General features: G+C 37.4%; 2 protein-coding genes across 2 annotated transcripts in view; both read left to right on the top strand.

Annotated features, from left to right (window-relative positions):
* The window catches only part of LOC128251615 (uncharacterized), a 118,137-nt gene that overhangs the window by 33,137 nt on the left and 60,748 nt on the right, over positions 1 to 24,252 (top strand). The window lies entirely within an intron of this gene.
* Positions 5,489 to 6,726, top strand: LOC128251612 (double-stranded RNA-specific editase 1-like). The gene has a single exon (XM_052978661.1). It carries the CDS (start codon positions 5,553 to 5,555, stop codon positions 6,624 to 6,626), a length of 1,074 nt encoding a protein of 357 aa, XP_052834621.1. The 5' UTR covers positions 5,489 to 5,552; the 3' UTR covers positions 6,627 to 6,726.

Below are 24,252 nucleotides of genomic sequence, written 5' to 3'. Positions count from 1 at the left end.
TTTTAAGATGGAAAGATGACACCCACAATGATAGGTTTGTCAATGCACTTATAATTGGATAGAAGCATAGGATTAAAAGAATTACAGGGGTTTTGCTGGAAAACTCATGGGTATAGAAAAGAACAAAGGATTGATTAGCGTTAACAGAAAAGATAAGAAAAATATTTCTGGGGAAAATCTTTTTAATTTGTTTTTGAAATTCTATAACTATTAAAGGATATACCTTAAAGTTTACTGTAGAGTAGTTTAATGTCTTCATATCAAAGCGCAAATATTTTCATGTTTATGTCCATAAAAATTAGTATTATAAACTGTCTGTAGTTTTATTCCATTTTATGTATGAGCACACTTACACCTACAAATCAATCAATTTAATTTCCGAATGTCTCAATTTTGTCTGCTTTAAAAGTAAGTAGAAAAACCACACGGTGTACAAAAAATGTAAGTCCCTAGAAGCAACAATTGAAATCAAGATAAGCCCGAGCAACAGGATAAAGCTGCAGCACAGCCATAAAGTAGGGACACAATGCATGGAGAATTATGATATAAATTATACAATGCACATTGCAACATTTTAAATGCCGGCTGCCAGGGGCCGGCTGCTGTCTGCTGTTTGCTGGCCAGGACGAAATCGTGAGCAGGACAATGGGGTAGGACTACCTGCCAGTGCTTCTTCTCCTCGTCCTTTGGCCGGCGACTTGAACCTGCCGATGCTTATCGCCGGCCTAAAGCGTCTCAAATGAGTCCTGCCAGCGTTTTCTTTTCTTTTGCCAGCGTGACGAGCGATTAGAGATTAGGACTTGGCCAAGGACGAAACTCCAGGACATGGTCAGTCCACCCAGGGGCTCGATACGCCTAAATGTGTGTATATCACCTGAGCGTGTTCCATAAAAAAGGACAACAAATGTCTTGCTGATCGACAAATGCCTAGAAATTCGTATGAATCGCACTGGGACACAATTGATTTTTGTTCTGCCCTAATTGGAATTTGTTTCTAATTTTTTGATAAAAAATTGATAAGTTATGAGCCTTGAAAATGCTGTATCTTGATGTTAAGGGACCTTTTAATAGCCATAAGGTGTAGTTCTTGGAATGGCTTTACACGATGATAAGAAATAACGTTGATTGATATAGCAAACAATATTTTAAAGTTGAATTTCTTCGTGAAAAATTTTTAAATAACTATATTAAATAAATATGTAAAGTAAAAATTAAGAAAACTATACATTTTTGTTTATGATAATAAAATATAACAATCTGGCTTAAGAAAATAAATAAATTGTTACTTATTTAGCAAGCCGCGTAAATATAAGCCTTGTAAAAAGTGAAAAAAAATCCTTTTTGGAAGAAATAATCTTTTGTTTTCTTTTAATTCGCTATTCTTAAACAAAGAATCACTCACTGGGAAAACCAACGAAGTCTTATATCAGACTTAGCTATAAACTGAAACTTCAACCAAACCCCTTGAAACCATCTGCCAAAATAATGTCCCCTATTTAATCGAAATTGAAACAGTTGCAAAATTGTCAAAGGCCATGGAGCAAGCACTGGCATCGTATCAAAATTTAGACAACAAAGAAAGGATTGCCCAGGACTAGAGGATAATCCTGGCATTGTGCGAAAGGTTTTGCGTCAAATGGAGGCAATTGTCGCCTGGCAGAGCGAAAGGATTGGCAGAAGCCAAATATTGTCAAAAATTGAATTGAAATTTATGAGAGGTGGAGTGAACAGACATCTGCTGGTCGAGGATATTATGTGGGCGCAGGACAATATGTTAATTGACGGCAGCTGAGCCGCAGGAAATAGACTAAAAAATATCAAATCATTTTTTCCCCATTCCCTGTACTTGCTGGCCACCTTTTTTTGTTGTTAGTTTTCTTTTGAGACTACGCACGCTCCAAAAGATGGAGTGACAGGACGATCATTGCCAGTGACAGCTGCCGGCGACGGAGCACATGCCGCACATGCAACTAAAGCAGGATACGCGTATCCTGCGTGTGCCTTACTAAATTGAGAGATTTTTTCTCTTAAAAAACAGCGAAGGAAATTGTCGTAGGCGGGGAAGGACACGGGCTCGGCTTGACCTTGACATTGTTCCTAGATGACAGGCGAGTCCTTTATAGAGTTCTAGAGGACTGTACAGAGCCAGCATTAAGTGCAGAGCACATGTACAGCTTGCCATTGCCTTTCTCTTCACTGAAAAAAACATTGCAAAAAGTAAATTAAAATCGCTTTTAATTTAAAAATTAAAATTATTTATTTTAGAGAAAGATTTATAAATTTCAAAGAACAATTTTTTGTTATACTAATAATATGTTTTCTTAATACCAATTGATATAATCTTATTTAAATTTTAAATGATCATTTTTAATATACATACATTCTCTCTCCCAATGTTAAGTTTTTGTATTTTTAGAAACTATTCTCAAAATTTCAACGAATTTTCCTCGGTGTATTCTTATTTTTTTAATGTTACTGCTTACTTTTTGTAAGTATCCTGTTCCAAGAGGTCCTGCGTGCAACAGCAACAATACCAAGAAGACAAGGCATAAAAAGAAGAGGAGAGAGAAAAAATTGAGCGGGGCAGATGTTTCCTCAACAGGCTGCAAACAGCGTACATAGCACTACGCATGATCAGTTCTCGTCCTTCGTGCTTCGTCCTTTGGGCCGCTCCTTTTTTAAGACTTGGAGCATTGTCCTCCACGCACAACGCACAATGCTGGCCGACTTCTTTCTCTTTGTGTTCTTTTCACTTAAAAAACAAAATCTTATTCCGCTGAAAGGAATCAAGGAATCATTGCCAAAGGAAAGACCTTTGCCAGCGGGGGATTATTCGAGAATAGTGCGGGTGCCTGAATTGCTGCAAAGAATTTTACTTTCTTGCCTCGCCATGCGATGATTCAATGCTTCTGGAAATAAGCCATTCGAGGCTCTCATTTCATATTCAATTCAGGTGGCCTTCAGCACATGCTGGTCAAGTTGGGTTAATTTTGAGCCATGAGTAAGCGATGGAAGCGAAGACCAAAAAGATCTTTGGATAGGTGTGGTGAGATATCTATGAGCCATTTCCGATGGACAAAAAAGTTCTTATTCTAGAAAACTGTTTGTAATTAGAAGTTAAAAATTGGTATTGTTTTAAGAAATATTTTAATTTGCTTAATAATTTTATAGTTAGTATGTTTTCATATATGAAATGCTATAGCAAGCCCATATTTTATGTTATTACCAACAACTTTTTTACCGCACACTAATTTAAAATTTTTTTTTACTAAATATATACGAATTTAAAACTATGGTATGTTTTAAATCCAGTTTATTGACAAACAAAGGAATCAAGCTAACAATTCGAAGTATTAAAATGCAATGTTTTATTTGAAATAAATATAAACACAAACATTTTTAAAACGAAACCGAGCATCTGAATATCTAACAGTTTTTATAGACTTTCTATAACTCCATATGCGAACAAACTTATCCTAGCTCTCTACTTTTACTAAGAACTAAATATTTGCATTGATCAATAAATAGATCACCTATTCAAAAAAATATTGACAATAAACCCCATTTAACAAATTTTGCATGAATTCGTTGGTAGCTATTGGCAGCTGTATTTGTATCTTGTATCTAGCGCCCCCACATTGTTTGCCAATAGCGAAGCAAACAACTGAATTAACCCATTGATGTCAAGGGCGAAAATTGCCAGCACTTACCCATATAGATTTCATGTCTTTCATACAACCCGCTGGCTCAATCGATCAATTGAAATTTTTGCAGCTTGTCTGTGACATTTGACGATTATTCAATCCAGTAGAATTTTACGCAAACACGGAAGATAAATGTTTATTATTTTGCATTGTGAGGAATCCATTCACTGCATTGCTCCAGATTGAATTGACACATTTTGTTTTTAGCCTATCAAAAAGGGTTGAAAGTGTTTGTCGAATTAAATTGATAAATTTGAATGTTGATTCTTATGCGAAAGAGACATCTGTCTGGCTTAAATCGTGTTTCATCAAATCAGTTTTCCGTGAACTAAGGTACGTGATATTGGACCAAATCCTTTCTGAGAACAGTTCTGTTATAGGGCGATAAATCCCCATTGAAGAGCGATTCACACTTAAGCGTGATTTTTTACGCAAACAAAGTGGATGTGTGAATGTTTTTCCTGGTATTAACTTCAGAGCTCTTATGTTGTGCAATAGACCAGAGTTGAGGTAAAATACATCTGTTCTGGCCACTTCATTTGACCTCGGCCGAATGCAAATACCTCAGAACAGTAGGTGGGCCGAAAACAAATTATCCCTGGCTCCGGCTTTGGCCAGCAGGTTCAATGCGTTTCACCTTTGTTTGCCGTGGTCCTGGACCCTATTTGATCCTGCCTGTTGCTTCCCTTTGTTTCTAGGCTGCTTGCAGCTGCCCGGCTCTTTGAAAATATTTGCATATGTGCACGCACTGTGGGTGTTTCTGGCCAAACAATGGGCCACCTCAATACAGTCGGCATTGCACGCATCACCTGCTCTAGTACTCCGACAATGGCACGTGCTTTGTGGCCCAAACTGACCTTTGGCTGGCTTAAAAATTTGCGACGATATTTGAGCCTGTAGCTGGAATTACGTTTACTCTTATTTCTGGGTGTCTTCTTTTAGATTTTCTGCAGAAGATATGCACTGTTAATTAGCAAGCAAATAGTTTTTATCGTAAATCTAGACGTTCTAACTAGGGGATTTTGATGGTAATTCTGCTTATCGATCTAGGATTTTAGGAAATTTATTTGTTTCCTGTTTCTAATACGGTGATCAAAGCAAAACCATTGAAATAATCTTTTTTGCTCCCAAAAGTAAATATAACATGGTCATATTAAATAGGTTGAAACAATATGCCATTGCAGTGTTGGGAAAGATACTAGTTTTTTGGAATTATAGCCTGTTCTGACAGGCAGCTTTTCTGAAGCAAAAAGTTTTTGAAGTATTTAGATTATTTTTCTGGGTTATTTTGGGATTTTTTAAAAATGATTTTAAACTATATGATCAAACGATAATATGGAAGAATTAGAAGGTATTGACTTCCATTTGACCTGCGGGGCAAAAAGCTGCACAGCCTACTTTTAGCATGGAAAATTCTCATATTTATGGGCAACCATATCCAGCAGGAATTAATCGATCGGGTGATCAGTGATCACCATATCTTCCATCAAAGGTCAACATCAGTCAGTAAATCATTAGCAGAGAAAAAACTTTATGATTAACAAATTAAATTTAGTGATGCCAAGCTAATTTTACAACAAAAATAAATAAAACAATATTTCAGTACCTAAGAAAGCCAATTTTAAAGATAAATTGAAATCATTACCTAGGTAAGGTATAAGTTATCAACAAAATAAGTACAAGTACCTAGGGAATACCAAAACTGTACCTTTGCTGGAAAACAAAAATTAGCTTATTAAAGACATTTTTTAGTGTAATTTTTCGTTATTTTGGCAACGGTCACACTTGTCGCTTGTCACTTGTTATTTGTCATCGTAAAAATCTAAAATAAAATTCGAGAAAATCAAGATGAAGCGAGCTTTTAGTCCAAGCATCGACAACAACAATTCTTTTGTATTCGGCGGAGTTTCCAATCCCGATGCCCACTTGATCCAACCCAAGATGCAGGTCGAGAATGTCCAGGATCAGACTCCTCCGGTGGCTCCTCCGGTGGCTCTTCTGGTGGCTCCTCCGGTGGCTCCTTCTCTGCCACCGGCTGCTGTCAAAGCTGTCGTTCCGGTGCTGCCCTTGCCTTTTATCGTCAAGGAGGACCCGCGGGAGCTTGCCAATAAGGAACCGAAACCCAGAGGAAAGCACTTCCAGAACCGCAAAAAGGCGTCCAAACGCATTCGGGAAAAGAAGCTGCGCCTGAATCGCAAGCTGCGCAAGACCATGACGCCGAAGAACGCCTTGATGGCCCTCAACGAGGAAAAGGGTATAATCATGGGCAACATCACCATAGACCGCCATCCCGATGGAGGATTCACGGCCGTGGTCACGGTGAACTCAAGTCTGTACGAGGGCAAGGGTCTCACCAAAGTGTCCGCCAAGAACGCAGCCTGTGAGAAGGCTTGGCGCGACTTTGTCATCCGCAAAATGACCCCTAAGTCATCCAAGCTGCAACCTGGTGCAGAGTCCATGGAAACCAACGAGGACGAGGCTGAAGCCCCCGAGGATGAGATGCCAATGCTAAGTCTGGCCTCCTTTGCCATATTTAAGCTGTTTGAAGAGTGGAAACGCGAGGGTTTTATTGTGCCCGAAATGCGTCCTTCGGCAAATGTTGCTCAACCAGATGGAGGCGAAGATGCTCCCGTGGTGGCAAAGGAGCCCAGGAAGCCGGCATTGCGCACCATTTTGCCCCCCGGTTGGGAGACCATGCACCCAACCAGAATTCTTTGCGAGATGCGTCCGGGACTCAAATACATTGACCATGGATCCACTGTCCAAAAGCATCATGTGGTGTATCATTTTGGAGTCGTAGTGGACGACAAGGAGTTTTCCGCCAGCGGAAGATCAAAGAAGCACGCACGACGCAACGTTTCCGTGGAAGTGTGCAACACTCTGTTCGGAACTATCTTTGCGCTTGACAACACTTCATATTAAGGCACTTATTTCAAAGCGCAGCTATACCCCGCTAAGCGACCTCATCTCCAAAAACTTCGGTACTACCGACAAATACACAACATTTTATACTGATTCTATACTATTAAAATAACGGTTTCCGAACAATGCCTACCTATTTTTCGTTTCAATTCATATTTGCTGGTTTTAGTTTACAACGTTAAAGGGCGAAAATAAGGTATACTTTCGTGACTTTATATAATATATATATTGTATTTTTAAGAATAATACAAAAAAAAATTTGGGTTATTCCCCACTATGAAAATCCCTTTTAATGCAGCCATTATTTAGTATGCCTCTAGAATTTTGGTAAATACCTCTCCCATACGATCATTAAATATCGGAATCTCCCGCATAGAAGATTTTCTTGTTGCATCCTGTGCTCTATCTTTGACCAGCCAACCATGATTCAACATCCTTTTCACTGATCCCCAGTCTTTCAAGGCATTGCATAAGGTTCAATAGATTTTCCCTCATAAACTCTCGACGAAAATCAGCGATTCCATATTTTGACACCATTAAATGAAGATTTTCGGTTAGCCGAGCCTGCGCGGCTCCGTGAGTTGTAATAAATTTTATATAAATTTGACAAAATGAATCAAAACAATGGGCCAAGATGCAGGGACACGCACGCTGCGCAGTACAAAACGGGCGACGACAGAGCAGGACAATGGGCTCCGAAGCACTCGAAACCGGACAAAGGACCATGGCCCAAGGACCCAGTGATAAGACCAAGAAAATGCCATCCAGCCAGCACCTGGTGTCAGTTGCTGTTATTTACGGCCAAAATGAAGCCGCTGCAAGGACGATTCGCAGTACAGTTGACGACGCTCCTTGCCGAGGATAAAGTATCTTCGAAGTCAAGCTGGGCACGTGCCCTGCGCTAGGCATTTGTTCCACTTAGAGACGCAGATCGAGCGGGATGGAGGTCACTCCGCCGCAGATGCCAACTCGAATCGATTCTCAGATACAGATACAGCTCAATTAAATTTAAGACCAAACCCTTTCGGGACCAAGCACACTCAGAAAAATAACAAACTAAAGTTCGTTAACAGTTCAAGTTTTCGAGCGCTTATGCTTTTTAATTACTCTCAGAATAAGTGCAAGTCTCGAGCATTCTAGAAACAAATTTACATTTGTTTTTTTGTTTTAACAAAAATGTTGTTAAATTTTACAACATTTCTTATAATTTTTATAACTTCTAATAAATTGAAAGAAATATTAACAAAAGGTATTATAAAGTATATAATATATTTAAGGCTAAAAACAAAATAAAATTCTATTTTCCATCTTGATAAAAATAATTGGATAAAATTAAATATACTTATATAAAATTTAAGAAAAATGGCGCCATTTAAATCAGTATTTATTTATAAATTCAATAGGAATTTGCTCAGCATTTGTATGTTGCTAGTTTTTGGAAGTATTTTTTTTTATGTTTATTCATTTAGTTTTTTAAAGTGCCTGGGAAAACGGCTGCTGCTGACTCTAGCCGGCTGGTCAAGAGAGGGAGATCCAAGAGTCCAGGTGGTAAATCCCTAACCCGCCTCGATAATTGCGCCATGCCATCATTTGACTGACTTTGACTCGAACCCTTCGGCAACTGTTTTGTTTTCGTTTCGTTTTTTCGGCTCTTTTTTCTCGTGTCCAACCCGTTGGCATATAATTCGTTGGCATCTGTAAGCGCAAGGGTTTCGGCTTTTTTAGCCACGTTGTAGATTTTCAACATCGTCGTTCATTAGCCGTTTCGGGACCTTTCCCTCACTGCCTTTTTGGCAGTTGGTCATTACGCATTCATTGGCAGATGCTCTCGGGCTGCTTCCCTTTATTTTTGGTTAAGTATCCCTCGATGAAGGGTCAAGCAACACCTTTGATTTGGAGCTGGCCGAAATTGAATTTGTGAGCTTAGTTAGAAGGGTTTCTCGGGCTCTTGGCCAGTTTGCAGGTTGCCTCGGCGATCAGTTTCAGCTGATAACTTGCAGCCGGGCCAAGAACTTGCAGCCGCCTGTCTCGTGTAAATTTGGTTAACAAAGTATCCAAGCCAAAGATTGTTCAAGATAAATATCTGCAAGGATCTCTCGCTCTCTCTTTTTCTCTTACTGTCCTGTAGTAGCAGTAATTTGCTGAAAGTTGTCAGCAAGTTGAACAATTGCAGGAACCCAAAGGAAAATAACAAAGATTAGGCAGAGAATAACTAAGGACAGCAGGCGAAAAGATATCAATATCCATATCGGTAGCCAGGACGACTCAAACAACTGCTGCCGACATATGGACAAACCTGGACACTGCTTCATTTTCAACGGAACTAACTGGTAACCTAAGTCAATGCACTGAGAAAAGAAGGTAGTACAAAACTAATTATATAATAAAAATCTTTTAAATTTTAATTTAAAGAGTGAAGATTAATCTACAACATTGTTAAATTAACTATTAATTTTGTTCCTTTCACCTTGTTTTGGTTAATTTAACTCAAGTTAAACAAAAGCGAATATATATTGAACGTGAAATCTTCACCTTCTAATTTGTAAGCTTTGAATTTTTCATATTAAGTATTCCCTTTCCAAAAAGTTTTTTAAATTTCGAATATTATTTTCAAAATTGTAATACTGTAGTATATAGTGAAAGTGAAATATTGATCTATTAATTTGAAAGCTCTACATTTTTGATATTAAGTATCCCCATTCTGAAGAACTGTAAATTGTTATTTCCAAAGTTGTAATTTTGATTTAATTTTTTTTTATTTTCTTTGTACAAATTCTTTTCCTCCAGTGTATTTTCTGGTCAAGCATCAGTGACAAGGTACAGGCATTCGTCCTTCCAAGTGGTTTGTTTCAGCGCCGCCTGCAACGCCGCATGTGGCTGGACCCTGGCCAAAAACAAAGGCGGGAAGGACACGAATCACGGCTCGGTTGTGGGTGTTGTCGGGATCAACCCACCCAGGATTCTGGTGGCCTGAAGGTCCGCCCTGCCTGCCTAGCATCCCGATGCATCCTGCGGTGCCGTTTACGTTTGTCATTTTGCGGTTTTCACGTCTGTCTTTCAGTCCGTCTATTGTTTCAGTTCTTTTCTTTTTTGCGCCGAGCGAAAATACTATCTTTTCATTTCATTCGTTTCGTATTAGTTTTCACTAATTTGTTTGCAATTGTTATACATGTTCGCTCACTGGGTATCGATTGCTAAACAGAAGCTGCACATTTCTGGAATTAATCGATTTGTAAATTTCTTTAATTAAGTTATCAAATAACAAGGCAGAGTATTAATTTCAACAGATAACTGATTGGAGATAGAATTGCAAAATGTCTTTAATTAAATTAAATTCTTTGAAATCAAATCTGTTACTTAAAACATTATGAAAATTTTACACTGTCTTAATAGTCAAAACAGTAATCGTTAAGATTCAATCGAAAATTAAAAAAGGAAAGACACTTTTAAAACTTTACACATAATTTGATATCAAATTGTAACTCTTTGAACATATTTCTAAGTATACTATGTATAAAGTTATATGAAGTTCAAAGAATATTGAAAAGTTTAATATTTATTTATAAATAGACTTCTTGTATTGCATTTTGTGCTTGTGACTAGCACAATCATTTAAAAAAATGCCCTTGTAGCCCAAGGAAATAACAAAAAAATTAATAAAAAAAATTAAATAATTGAGAACTTATCATAATAAGCATTTTATTTTTGTTTTCTTTAAATAAAGCCACCAAATTTTTACAAGTTGCTCAATTGGTACCCAACGGTCAATAACTTTTCTCTTTAATTTGTATCCCATGAAAATTCTCAAAGTTATGTTCGATCAATTTAGCCTTTTACTTTTCCTCCAAGAGGGAGGTCTACCTTCACTTCAGTTTTGACACATAAATTGTGTTCATCGTTGGCTACTTGATATCATTTCGATTATAATGGAGGGAAGTTGTGTGTGTGGTCGGTTGGGAGATAGGCGGAAAGATCGTACCGTCCAACATCCACAGTCCGGTTGAGCAGATCATCACGTAAGAATTGTTAAAGTAAGACCCCGACTTGTCCGCCCCTGCGGTCACTTCAAAGTTTCGTTTAAAAAAGTCAACCTCGTACAGGTCAAAAGGTGGGGAGGCAAATCGTAAATGCAATAAGTATGTCATAAAGTAGCTAAATGGAAATTCTTTACTCGGACGTGACAAAAATACACGCGAGTTCTAAGCCCTTCGATGGAAATCATATGAATTCCCTCATTTTATAACGAATGTTGTTTTCTAGATGAATGCTTCCGCTAATGGACATATTGCCGGATCGCCTAGTAACCTAACCCTTTGGCAATTTTCAGTCCCTGTTTTCATGCTGATCTGAAAATTGTTATAAATTTGTTCCATGAATGCGCGCCACCTGAGCCAAATTAAGTTGGCCAAAGTCGGCTAAAGCAATCTCGCTCGCTGTTCGCAGCTCGATGTTCGATGCTCCCAGCTCATTGCTCTGGGCAACAGCTGGCGGCACTTAAGGCCTCAAATAGCTGATCCAGAGCACCCTTTTTACCATCTCAAGACCCGGCTATCTCCTGGTTATACTCTTGCAGAAAGTAACCTAATTCTGTGGAGGAGTTAACTTAGGTACATCTAGACCAAAGACCAAAGATATATCAAATTTATGATACTTCCTAAGCTGTACAATGAATTCAAACATTTATATTCAACTTTTTTTTTTGTTTTAATAATGTAATGTAACATTAATTATTTAAGAAAAATTATCACAAGTCATAAAAAATATTTGAGAGCTCAAAAACCAATAATAAAATTGTAAAACATAAACTTAATCTTTAAGATATATTTATTGATTAAAAAGATAATCCTCGTTCAATCCATATCAAGTATCACCAAATTTTTTTAGATTTTTCAAAAAGAAACTTTTTTTTGAAAACCATATTTTCTAACACAGTTTTTCTTATAGTTTACCTTTTAAGAACAAACTAGAATTCCTAAATAGTTTTAATAAATTAAGTCCAATCCATTATGGCAGCAAGCTTAAGCATTATGAGAGCATTCCAACATTCGTTAAGTAAAGCTAGCACTCCCTCTTGTTTTGTTTTGCTATAATTCGTGTTTAACTAATTTCGGACTATTATCGCCGTCATTATTATCATTAAATGTGGAAATTGTTGTTATTGTTTGCGCGCATGCGCATTGGCAATTTCACACAGTCCGAGTTTGAGTTTGGGCTCAAGTCCCGGACTCAGTTTGATCAGAGAGTCAGGTTGCTGTCAGACACCAACTGTTGTCTCTGGCAGAGATCGGGATGTGGATGTGGATGTGGATGTGGGATGGGGATCTCTCTGGAAGCGACCTGCCTTGCCGCTGGGGTTGCCTTCGGGGTCAGGCCGCCAACGTTTTGCGCCTGTTACGAGCTTTTCAGCAATATGTTCTATTTTTCACTCTGTTGTTTTTATTTTTTTTTTTCTTTTTCCATTTATCTTTCCCCTTGTTGCTGCACAAAACGATTAGCCGTAAAGTAATTTGGAGCCGGGAAGATTGCCAAGGGTCGCTCGCCTTCCCTCAATTGAGGTGTTCCGATGGTTGCGGCAATCATTTAGCTAAATTTAAAGCTAATCGTAAGAAGGCTTATCTGAAGCTTCATTTATGCAATACCAGGAATCCTCGTTGCTCATAAAATAATTGTGAAATTTTTCTTTTGATGGGCTATAAATTTCTACAAAACAAGGTTAGCCCGTTCAAAAGCATTCAAAAGTAAATTATAAGCTGCCAAATTGCATTGGATCTCTCAGATTAAAACTTACCTTTTCCTTATCATTAGTTTATTTTAAGTTTAAGTTTAAGTTCATCATATAAGTTATTTAAATAAAACTGTCGTAAGAGTTTAATGATTTTAAAGGAAGAAAAAGTACACACCAGGTTTAAATCGATCAAAAAAGTGTAAGAAATAAAGATAAACACAGAGCGATCGTTCCGTTTCAAAGAAAACCAAACTTTTTGCTCAACTGTACTCCGTTAATTGTTGAAACCCATTGCTTCTTTTATTACTGACCTAGTTCCCTATCAAATATACATAAGATCGTCGTGTTACCACAGCTGCCTAGCTGATCTCACATTATGCCCAGTTATTATCTAGCTATCCATATCAAAGTGCAAGATGCAAACACTTAGCCAACCACTCAAGCGACCGAACGATGATCCACTTCAGACAACTTCTGAAGGGAAATTGAAATATCACATGATGGATAACCAATCAGGCGATTATCCTTGTAATTATGGATGGACTACTGAGCCGCTCTGAGCCCCACGGAATATCTTATCGTGCGCTGATCGACCACAAAATGCAATAAACAGAAGGCAAGAAATTGACAGGCAGTCAGTCAGTCAGTCAGTCAGTCGGACACAAAGGGGCCAAAGAAATCTAATGTGAAATGTATAACATTTTCCGATACAAAAGGAGACGTAAACTCGATCAGAAATTGGGCTGCCATGGACGACAGGATCGAAGGCGTCGGCTCATCTGCTCAGGGGTGGATCAAAGAATGGCCAAGGAACTGCACGGAATGAGTTGGGGGAGACTATGATCTAACATTGATCTTTTGTCTGACTTTATGGCTTATTGTTCGGGCTACTGTCCTGGTATCAATATCAAACACAGCTTGCAGTCATCTTTGTGGTCTCCTTTGCAGAATAGATTCTAATAAAGATGAGCTGCAGAAAGGGATTTTTTAAAGAAGGTTTGCTTCTGCTATAGAAACTTAAATCAACCAATACTATAATTCTAAATTGCCAATAATGTATGATAGATCATATTTATAGCATTTTTGTAACTCACTATTAAATATCTTTATGTATTTTACTTATTTTAAAATATTAAAACACTTTAATGGGATTTCCACTCACAAAAAAGGTATTAAAATAAAATATAATATATATTTCTTATTTACACATGACATAAGAAAATGCTTTACGAGTATTTAACATCAAATAGTTTTAGAAACAAAGTCAACTTGTGGGCTCTTCAAAACCTTTATTTTAAGTGTAACTTCCCCATATCCAACATCCCATATATATTTAAGTATATCTCAAGGTGGTCCTGAAAAGATATAATTTTAATGAAGATCACCTCCTTACAAAGCCGTAAAAGTGCTGAAAAAATACTTTAATTTAACTAGCCATAACCAATAAAACTGAAGGTTCTTTCTTAATGAGGCGCAACTTAGTTTCAAATGGCATAATCAGAGTCATAAAACGAAGGAGCAATAAAATGCGCATATCGTATCCTTGCGACAGATGCCCCAGCGGAAGGATACGGCAAACAGTTTTTATTGCACTACTGAGCAAACATTACGGATCGGATATGGGATGGGATCGGATCGGATCGGTTGGGTACCGACTATAGCGCGTGCTGTTTTTGGGTTATCTCTTTGGGCAACAGCTGCCCGACGGATTGATAGCGTACAAAAATGAATTTACGAGGAACTCTTTAAACTGTTCAGCATTCCATACCCGATTTGTATTTGCTTAGTTTGCAGTTCATTATCTTATCTTATTTGAACGCGGACCTTATCAGGACTGTGTTTTTTTCTCTGAGTTCGAATTGCGTTGCTACCTGAGTACATGCGGCGAAACTGAACTTAACCCCAATATTTCTCGGAATGTCGATACGTATATATAGAAATTCAAATATTGATTGTGGCATTTGGCAAAAGCTTAGCACGAGCCAAAAACTCCGAGCTCCACTGTCTGTCTGCGACCTAAGCTTTGTCAATATTTCCTTTTCAAAAGGGGCAGCAGTTTTGAAATATTTTATGACTTGTCGGGAAGCGGAATGCGTTGAACGCTAAAAAGCGACGCTTATAATTGGCATTTAAAAATCTTAATCACTGACCCAGATATGCCGCAAAGAAATATTAAATGATATATCAAAATATTTCCCTTCACCGGGATTTCGCCGATTTAAGCGGCACTTAATGCATTTTGTCATTTATGATAATGAAAAATCAGTTTGGCAAAATATCAAACAGATTAAGTCCATGGAAAGTGGCCGGTGGCGATCTAAAAAAGAGTCGCAAAGCAGCAGCTGCCCCGTTTTCGAGCGAGATTAACCGAAATTGAACATTTTCGCTCGCTTTATTTTCGGGGATGTACGCAGAGATAAGCCTAAACGAGTTTCCCCACCGAGGGAGCCAAAAAATAATTTACTCCAACCTGTTGTTGCAGTCGAAATTAATTTTTTGTGCCTGATACTTTCGTCAGTGTCCTGGAAGCAAGCTGCATCCGGTGTTTGTGCTTATGCGAATAAACTTCCGTTTCCCCAGCGCTTCCTCCTCGCTTTCCTTCTCGTGGAATCATGGAGAACACTTCTTGTTGCGCCTGCGTAGCCACAAGTCAGTCACATCGACGGCCCGTCAACAGGTGTATCTACTGTTGTCCCTCTTTCGTTGTTTATCAGCCAAGAACAGAAGAGCAGCAGCCCGGGGAAAAGCAAAACTAGTGGGCAGCCAACCAAAAGATTGACGGACTGTTGGACACCCTTAAATGTACATATCGTTGGGATTCTCCCCACTTTGCATTAAACAAATTATTCAAATACATTTATGCCGACTTTTTTCTAAAGGTAATCAGCTCTAATAATATTGTTGACATAATAGTTTTTAAAGTAAGGGAAAAAATTATTTTTTAATATTAGAAATGAATATATTTTCCTACCTTTGCCATTTTTAACGAATATTATTTATCTTTAATATTATATTATATATAGAATATAATTTTTGTATATATTATTTTAATGTTAAGTTTTACTAAATAACAATAATTTCTATTGAATTTATGACAATAAAAGTATAAAAAAATAATTATAAATATATATTAAATTTAATTTAATTTTAAATTTAATTAGTTTACTCTTAAATTTTTTGTTTGTTGTTGGGTTACGAAGTATAAAAAACAAATTAAAAATATTTAAAAATTGTAAATCGTTCAATTAAAAAGTGCTACTACTACGTGTAGTGATTTTATCAAACTTTAATAGTCAAGTCTACCAAGAATTATGTCCTTTAAATTGGAAAGGAATAAAATAAACTTGTTCATCTTTTTAGTTGATGCTTAAAGCATTTTTTTCGTAAAAATGGAAGTCCATACTATAGTGCCCATTTCGTTAACTTCATTTAATATATATGTATTGCCCACTTTTATTTGGCACATCAAAATGCCCACATACCCCGCATACCCTTTCGCGATCCTAGGGCACTGCTCCCCAGTTTCGGCTTTTATTTATTTTTGCAGTTTTGTGTTTTTTCGTCAGTTTGGTGTTTTTGCGGGTATCTGTATCTTCTGCTGTTGCTGTTCGTCTTGCTTTTCGGCTTGGCAACTTTTTCATTGCCATAATTACCATGATTAGCAATGAATGCTGGGGCCAGCTACCTTGGCAGGCAGACCCTTTCCAGGCCCCCCTTAACCCCCTGAGACCCCTTAACCCCCTCGGTATTCGGTTGGGGAAATGGCTGAAGGAAGGGAGACAGAAGCAGCAGGCGACCAAACACGCGACAAATTTAATTTTTATGCTATTTCTTTCTCATTTTATTTAACTTTGCTGTTGGTGATGTTGTCGATGCTAGTGTTGTTGTCGTTGTTTTCGTTGTTGTTGCTGTGGCTGTTGTTGCATATATTAACCGTAAGTTGGCTGCACTTTAATTTGTATTTATGCGGGCTGATTATCTGACTCCACGTGAAGGAGAAAAAACCTGACACGATCACGTTGATGCGGATGATGATGTTGTTGACTTCTTTTCATTTCGCTCTTTATTGGCTTTGACATTCGTTGTTCATTATTATTATGCTGCTCTTGTTGTTGTTGTTGTTATTGTTGTTGTTTTACTTTTCTTTTTGTTGGTGGAGCTGGCGTAACGAAACTGTACCTGCTCGAGTGCGTATGGTAAAGATATTCCACTGTCTGATTGCGAGTCGGTTCTGATTCAGAACTTCTGAATGGTTCAGTTGCGATCGCAGCACTTGTTCCTTGGGTATAATAATATCCGTAATTGAAGCTGTCATCAAGCTGGTGTATCTTAAGAGTGAGTAAGGTGCTATAGTCCTATAAAATGGTTAAGAACTACAAAAGTAAATACCCTTTTTTTATTTTATTATTATTTTCTAACCTACCCAGTCATTGAAGCCCTTTATTAAAACCAAAAACCTTGCATTCACGGCTTGGTGTAAGGAAGACATCACGATTAAAAGCTTATTTTTAACAACTTTTAATCAGTTTTAACCTTTTTTGCAAAAATTTTATAGCTACATAAATTAATCTATTAAGATTTTCTAAAAATATTAGTCAATTGTTTAGTTTTACTTCATTTCTATGTACTTTGATCCCTTAAGAATAAAGAAATCAACAATTGTTCTTAGTAAAAGCAATAAAATATATTAAACCATATGCCTATTAAATATCAACCATCCTTCACTTAAAACACTCAACTTAAACTTCAGGCGGACTACCTAACTGACTTCAAAGGAATTCGAGTATAGTGATATATACTAATTGATTTCACAACTGAAACAGCTCGAACTGTACATGACTTAAGGATCCCGTTGTCGCCAGTATTCAAATATCTTATCGTAAGGATAAGTGCGTGCCTGGCCTGTGTCCAACACATGTTTAGTCCCACCCAAGGAACTACCCATAGTAGGTATGCCATCCTAACTGTACCAGTACCAGTGCCTAGAACATACCCTACCAAATAAAAAGGACACGTAGCGGTGTTCGAAAAGATTTCGAACTACTTTTATTTCCAAATCGACAACCTGCTGAGCATCGGTAGATTCCAATTTCAAAGGGAGGCATGTTCCTTAATGCCGAAGGATTTTTCTTTTATTTTTTGCGCAATCATGTCGGGTAGAACATAATTATTTTCGTAACTCTGCAATTCGGTTTTCTATCGAAGGCGTTTGCTGAGTGACTCCCACTACAGATCCTGTTCCTCCCCCTAAGCGTTACTTTGATGATTAATTTAACTACCTGGGCAGGTGTATCAGAGCACCGGGACCTCAGTCATGCCCTGTCTAGACATTTGTTAGGTGGCCATATCTGCAAATTGCCGTTTTGGCTAATGTTGTTTACTTTAGTCCTTCGAGGTCCTGGTCCTGGTCCTGGCCATGGCAATGAAAACGCTCACTGTCTTTGGCAATTAGCTGCAAAATAACAAAGGTGCAAGTTTTTTAATTGCTTGGCAAATAAAACTTGGGTTTTTAGGGGGAGGAAGTTGAAGAGATCGGCTGGGATGATTAAGTGAATGCTTAGACAAACAAAACATGTAAGGAACATTTATTGTTATAAATATAACAAATAATTTCATAACATTTAATTTTAATTCATTTTATATTAAAATGTATAATAATTTATAATGATATCTTTAAAATCTAACAATGCTATAAATCTACAGAATGATACAAAATTCTAGATTCAAAATATAACATTTTAAATGTTCTATGGTTTTGTTAGAAAATAATAAATCATAACAGTATAAAATTCTACAATGTAATAAATTTACATTTACTTTTACATATACATAGTAAAATATATCTGAAAACGAAATAAAAAACATTAAATTTGCCATGTTTTGTCTGAAAACTTACTATATTTTACAAACATTTTTGTAAGTGGGCTACAATTGCCCACACACATGTTGAGATTTCCTACATTTTCTACTCGGCAAATAGCATCCCTAGGCCACTTAAAGTTCGCTATTCCCAAATCGATTGATGGCAACAACATCCGGCCTGCTGGCAAGACTTGTGGCAACCACTTGATGCTGGCTCCGCCATAAAGTACCCAGAATATCCCAGCGATTGCTGCCCTGTGCGAACGCATGTCCTGCTGCCCGCGATGGCGACATCCTTATTTGCATGGCCAGTGGCCCGCAGGAAATGTCCGGCAACGAGGATGCAGTAACAACCAGCAGAACAACAACTACCTGCTTTGTAGTTGTCGTCCTTCGCGCAGCAAACCGGAAGTAGTCAAGGCTCAAGGTGCAAAACAACAAACAGCAGCAAAGGCAGCAGCAGCATGTGGATGATGGATGGAGCCTCCAATCAACTGCACCCAAAGAAATATATCAAAACGGACATATATTTTAAAAATTTAATTAAATTTTAACTTATATACTTAATAGTGTTCTGATAAAAAAAATATATATATACATATATATAATTTGAATTCAATATGTATTGCATATATATTTTTTTCTCTGTTTATAAATGTGTAGTCATTTTTAAATATTTTATTTGTGTAGATATCATAAAATGGGCATATTTAAAGAAAATAATTATATTATAGATTATATAAAAGACTTTTCTTAAAAAAACATATATTTATATATATAGCTTTAAGATATTGACAGACTGTTAATTTTCAGATGTTTTAAGAATATTATTTCATTATAAATATCCCTAATCAACTTATATTAGTTTAAAGTTTTAATTTATCTCTTTGATTTTGTCGAGTGTAGAGACCCATTTGATTTGCAAGCACGCGTAATTTGATTCGCGCTAATAGAAAGCAAAGGACTCAGTTAGGACTCCCGCACTCGGAAGGAAGTGGCCCACGAAATTCCCACGAATTGCTAAAAGTTCCTTGTGGCCTCCACTCTTCACGTTTCCGGTTTCTGTTTACGCGAAACTTTTACGCATTCGCCTTGAATGCTGATGGCGATCTTAGGCTCGGGCATGAATGAAACGGGTTGGGCAGTCCCATAACAGGATGTTTACCGGCAGTGGTCCAGCTGATGGGCAAGGACATGCGGCTGGAATTCCAGGAATTGCCATTTGAATGGACAAAGCGCGTGTGTTTGGAGCGGAATCCGCTCGAATCCACGAACCAAAGCTGCAAAAGTTTTCAAGATGTTTTTTTACTTAGATTAGAGTCAAAGGATATTTTTTGGTTTGCAATGCATATCATTATAGAACATCACATTGAAGAGTATCTTGAAGATACTTCATACGCAGCTTATGATTAATCTATTGTATTTTAAAATTGCATATTAAAATAGTATAATATATACATAGATTCATGTTTACATTTTCTTTTTTTTTTTATACCTAATATTGAATTTTATTTCACATATTAATTACATTTTTAGAAGTGGTTTGCCATACACATTATTATAGAATATTTAATTTTCTTGAATATACTTGTATGACATTTTAATGTTTTCATATTAAAATAATATTATATTTACATAGATACAACTCTAGGTTTAAATTTGTCTACTTTATAACAAATGTTGACATCATAAATTACATATTCCAGAAAAACTTTCACGAAGATCCGGAAGTGTCTAGAATCTTACGTTTAGATTCAGTGGCTCCCCACCTGTGACCGGAACTAGATTGCATAAGCAACCCATTCGCAGGCTCTGTTTGCTCCCAGGACTTCCCACGCTAAACAACTTCCGCTCCGAACCGTTTGCATAAGGATCCCCCACCGCCAGAAATCGAAAGATATTCCCACAGATGAGATGTGCTGGAATACAAAGGCAAGATTATGCAATGCACCTGATACACCCTCGCATTCGGCGATCCTTGATTTGATCTGACCCTCTTCCTTCTCGTTTTTGGCAAACAGGGTGCTGGATGTACAGGATCCCAGTCGCGTTTCCGTTCTCAGGACCCAGAAAGATTTCCGATAAGTTTCGAATTCAATAACAAAGAGACAGCAACTGCTGCGGTTTCGCCTTTAACTGCTGCTGCTGCTGCTGTTTCCAATTAAGCGAAAGTCGAAGATTTCTGCATCTAACAACTGCCAAAGGATTAACTTGCCCAGCTGTTGTTGTGCGAAATCACAAAATCCAGACGCAAAAAATTCACACGGAAGTGATGTTTGCATCTTCAAGTGGCGACACCTCCACCATCATCTTGAAACAGTAAAAACATAAAACAATATGCATTAAAAATTTGAAAAACTCGTAAAAGACCAGGAGATCGCAAAGCAGCTGTTTTTGAGCTGCCTGGGAAGAGGTTTCAGTCCTTTTCTGGATAGATATCCCGCAGGATCCTCTAGGCGATATACATGTACCTGCTGCTGAGACTCTGTGGGAAGCGCACATGTTCCCATCTTCGTCCTTCGTTTTTATCCTCACGAGATGCCTCGATACTCGTTTTGGGGTTTCCAGTTTTCCGATTTTCCGTTTGTGTTTTGCATGAAATCGAATGTTCGCTTCAAGGTTTCCTATTCGGTTCTGTTACATTTCCATCCTGTGTGGGAAAAATCGGATGGGAATTTTTCTCCATCAGCACCTGCCAAGTAATATTCGAGATATTTCTTGAGGAATGATTTTTAAAGAAAATAAAATACAAAATGATAACAATAGATTAAGCTATAAGCCTTTCAAAGGACTTATATTGATACAAGTTTTTAGTTAAAGTACAAACGGGAAATATACAGCAAATTAAAATACAACGCTTTTAGATTTTAGATTTATATTGGCAAAATATTTTGATAGGCTACCAAGATTTTTAAGTATGAAATCTTGGCTTCTAGGCTTTGTAAAATATTTCATATTTATTATTATTTTTTAATTTCACTTGGTGATAAAAATAAAATATGAAAATTGCACGTCACATAATGTTGTCTCATTATAAATATGTTGTTTACTTTCATTCAAGCTTTACTATCATCAAAAGACCCACACATTACTGTCGTGTTTATTTTGTTAAACACTTTCGATTAATAAAAAGTTCAGCATTTAAACGACACATGCCACTGAAGAGATATCGGCAACAGGTTGCAATTGATCGTTACATCATCCATCTGAACTATAAACAGATCATGAGCGACACACGCTCCACTTGATACGAAGAGCATGTCCCGCCTCCAGATCTTGAAAAGCCCCCTTTTGAAGCCCCCCTCCTGAACCCAGCGAGTGTCACAAGCCACGCGACTAATTTTCAAGTTTTTTAGCCTCCACAACAGGGCCAAGAAAAAAGTTATATTGGAAGACCAAAAAAAAAAATGCTTAAAAAATATGCATAAAATTGAAGAAGATCGGGGAGTACGAGGTTCGGCAGAAGAGGCTGCAAAGTGAAAGATGTTGCCTGTCTGGTGGACTTGGCCAAGTACATGACCCCAATTTCTTTGTTGTTGCTGCCTTATTATTCAAACTGCACGGCGCCCTTCGACGGGTTAAGGGGCTGGGGCTGTCAAGGGGCTAAGCGGAAGGTCCACGCAAAAAGGATGGATGATGTATGTTGCGCTTTCAATTTGGAGCAGCAGGACATCTGTTTTTCGGAGATGGAGCTCTCAGCTCTCGCTTACCTGCCGACTGCCAACCGGTTTACAGGTGCTAACTTGGCTCCAAAAGCAAGGGGCAGGGGCTTTAGGGAGTTAGAGGGGGTTTAAGCGGCGATCGAGAGGCTGCCGTTTGGCTTTGCCCCACAGCCTGCAGGTTTTTCTTCTCGCTGCTCCTTTTCATTTTATTTCTTCGCCGTTGCCGTTGTTTGATCATAAATTTGTGTTTAATTTAAAAACTTTTCACTCTTCTCCGGGCTCAAAAACTCCCGGTGCGAGTACTTTACTGTCAAATTTATTGCGAGAAATATATTTTTGTTTAAATATTGCAATTACAGTTTGACATCTTTAAAGCATCTCGCTTCAATCGTAAATTATTTTATTTTAAATTAAAATAAACTTTATGAAATGGTATGTTAGTTGAATACGAAAAATTATATTTTTTACTAATTAATAACTAATTGGTGTTGCTATGCAATAAAAGAAATCTGATAAATATTCTCCAAAATGTATTTTATCAAACTTTAATTAAATACGATCGCGTTTATATGATTTGTCATATTTTTAGATATACTTAAGAAACTTAAACTGAGATTTTACTTTCCTTGAGCCAAATCATAATATAAATATACTTGTTAAGCAAATATCTCAAGGAAAATTTTGTCTATGTTTAAATTCTGGTTGATGTTAAGGGAGCTCCACTGTATTCGCCAAGGATCGACGGCGGACACTTGAAAGTCTGGCGGGAGAAATTTTGGGTCTGGCTCCGCCGCAATTCCTTGTAAAATTGGGTGTTGACTTGATTGGTTTCGTTTTCTGGGTCTTCCTCCTGCTCTCATGCATATGCAAATGTTCCTCGGTTCGATGCAAATTAATGAAGACCGATTTTTATTGTACAAATTTCAACAACTTTATTTCGGGCGATGAGAGTTCTGGTCATGTTCTTCTTAGCCCTTTGCCTTGTTGGCCCATTTATCAGGTGTTTTCAATGAACTGCTGTTATCAAGTGATTTACAATGTTTGGCCAAGTAAGCGAATCAAATTAATCTTGTTCTTTTCGGAAGGTGATTGGGCTAATTATTAATAAAAGTTCAGATAAGAAACCGCCACAGATTTTATTAAAGGTTTTGTATCAGATATATACTTTAGATCTGGAATACATTTAATCTACTGGAACGATAAGTAAGCTTTCCTGTAGAGTCTCGGTTTGCATCGAAATCTAATTTCTTTTAGAAAACCGTGGCTGGTGTACTTCTGGACCGATCGATGCGGTGCAGATTTCTAATAGAGACATTTGACGAGTGCAAACCATTCTAGCCGCCAGGAAGAATCGTCGAATCCGAATGAAATTCATTTAAAAAATGCATTATTTAGCTTCGAATACTTTTTTTTCGCGGCTGCTGTTTTCAGTATTTTTCGTAATTATAAAATTAACAAATTTTTAATATAGGAAGTTTTTAACCTTTGTTTGATACCCTGGACCCTGAACAACCAACGGTTCGTTAAACATTTGAGCGCCAAAATATTTAATAAAAAAAACTCTTTTGATATGCAAATTAGAGAATATAAAAAGGCGAGCTGCCTGTGGCTTATCATTGATTTTTGCTAAAGAAACTAACCCCCATACCTAAGAAAAAGTATATGTAGTAACTCACTGAAACTACAAATTTTTGTTTAATTTTTTTATCACAAAAGATCTGAATGCCAAATAAAGAAAGAAAGTTAAAAGATTTTTTACAGCTTATCTATACAAAAAATACTTTAGCTACATAAAAAAATTTATCATAAACAAGTCATACGAACTATGTATTTTCTATTAAAATATGTTTATTTAACTGTTAAAAGGATAGTGAAATACATAAAAAATAAAAGTGAGTTGTCCATAACTAGTTCTATTATTTTTTTCAATAGTATTTTTTCTGTTCCAATAGCCTTGGCTCTGAAACACTGACTACTCAAGTAGAGTTTGCTCTTAAAATGATTACAATAATTTAAACAATTGTTAAATAAAACAATAAATGTTTACTATTTGCTTGCAACATTTCTTTGCAACAATGCTGCAGCAACATTTGTTCCATCTGCCCGCGGAAATGCACTAATTTTGGCCACGAAACCCGTTCTCCAAAGCAGCTGCGCCACCAACTACGTAGGTTAGAGCAAGTCAGCAGCATAGTGCGTCTCGCTTCCGCAGAGCAGCAAGAGAGCGAGAGTCGGATTTGAGAGAGCGCGAGAGCAAGAAGTGCAACACGCGCTCCGTGCAACAGAGCGAGATGCAGCTAGCGCGGCAGAGAGGGAGAGCGCACGAGAGAGCCCCGGAGAGCGCGAAGTGAGCACGGTATATTTTAGTACTTTCCGA

Source organism: Drosophila gunungcola, chromosome 3R (assembly GCF_025200985.1).
Source record: "Drosophila gunungcola strain Sukarami chromosome 3R, Dgunungcola_SK_2, whole genome shotgun sequence".
NCBI classification, from domain to species: Eukaryota; Metazoa; Arthropoda; class Insecta; order Diptera; family Drosophilidae; genus Drosophila; species Drosophila gunungcola.
This window is presented reverse-complemented; position numbering and strand designations above follow the sequence as displayed.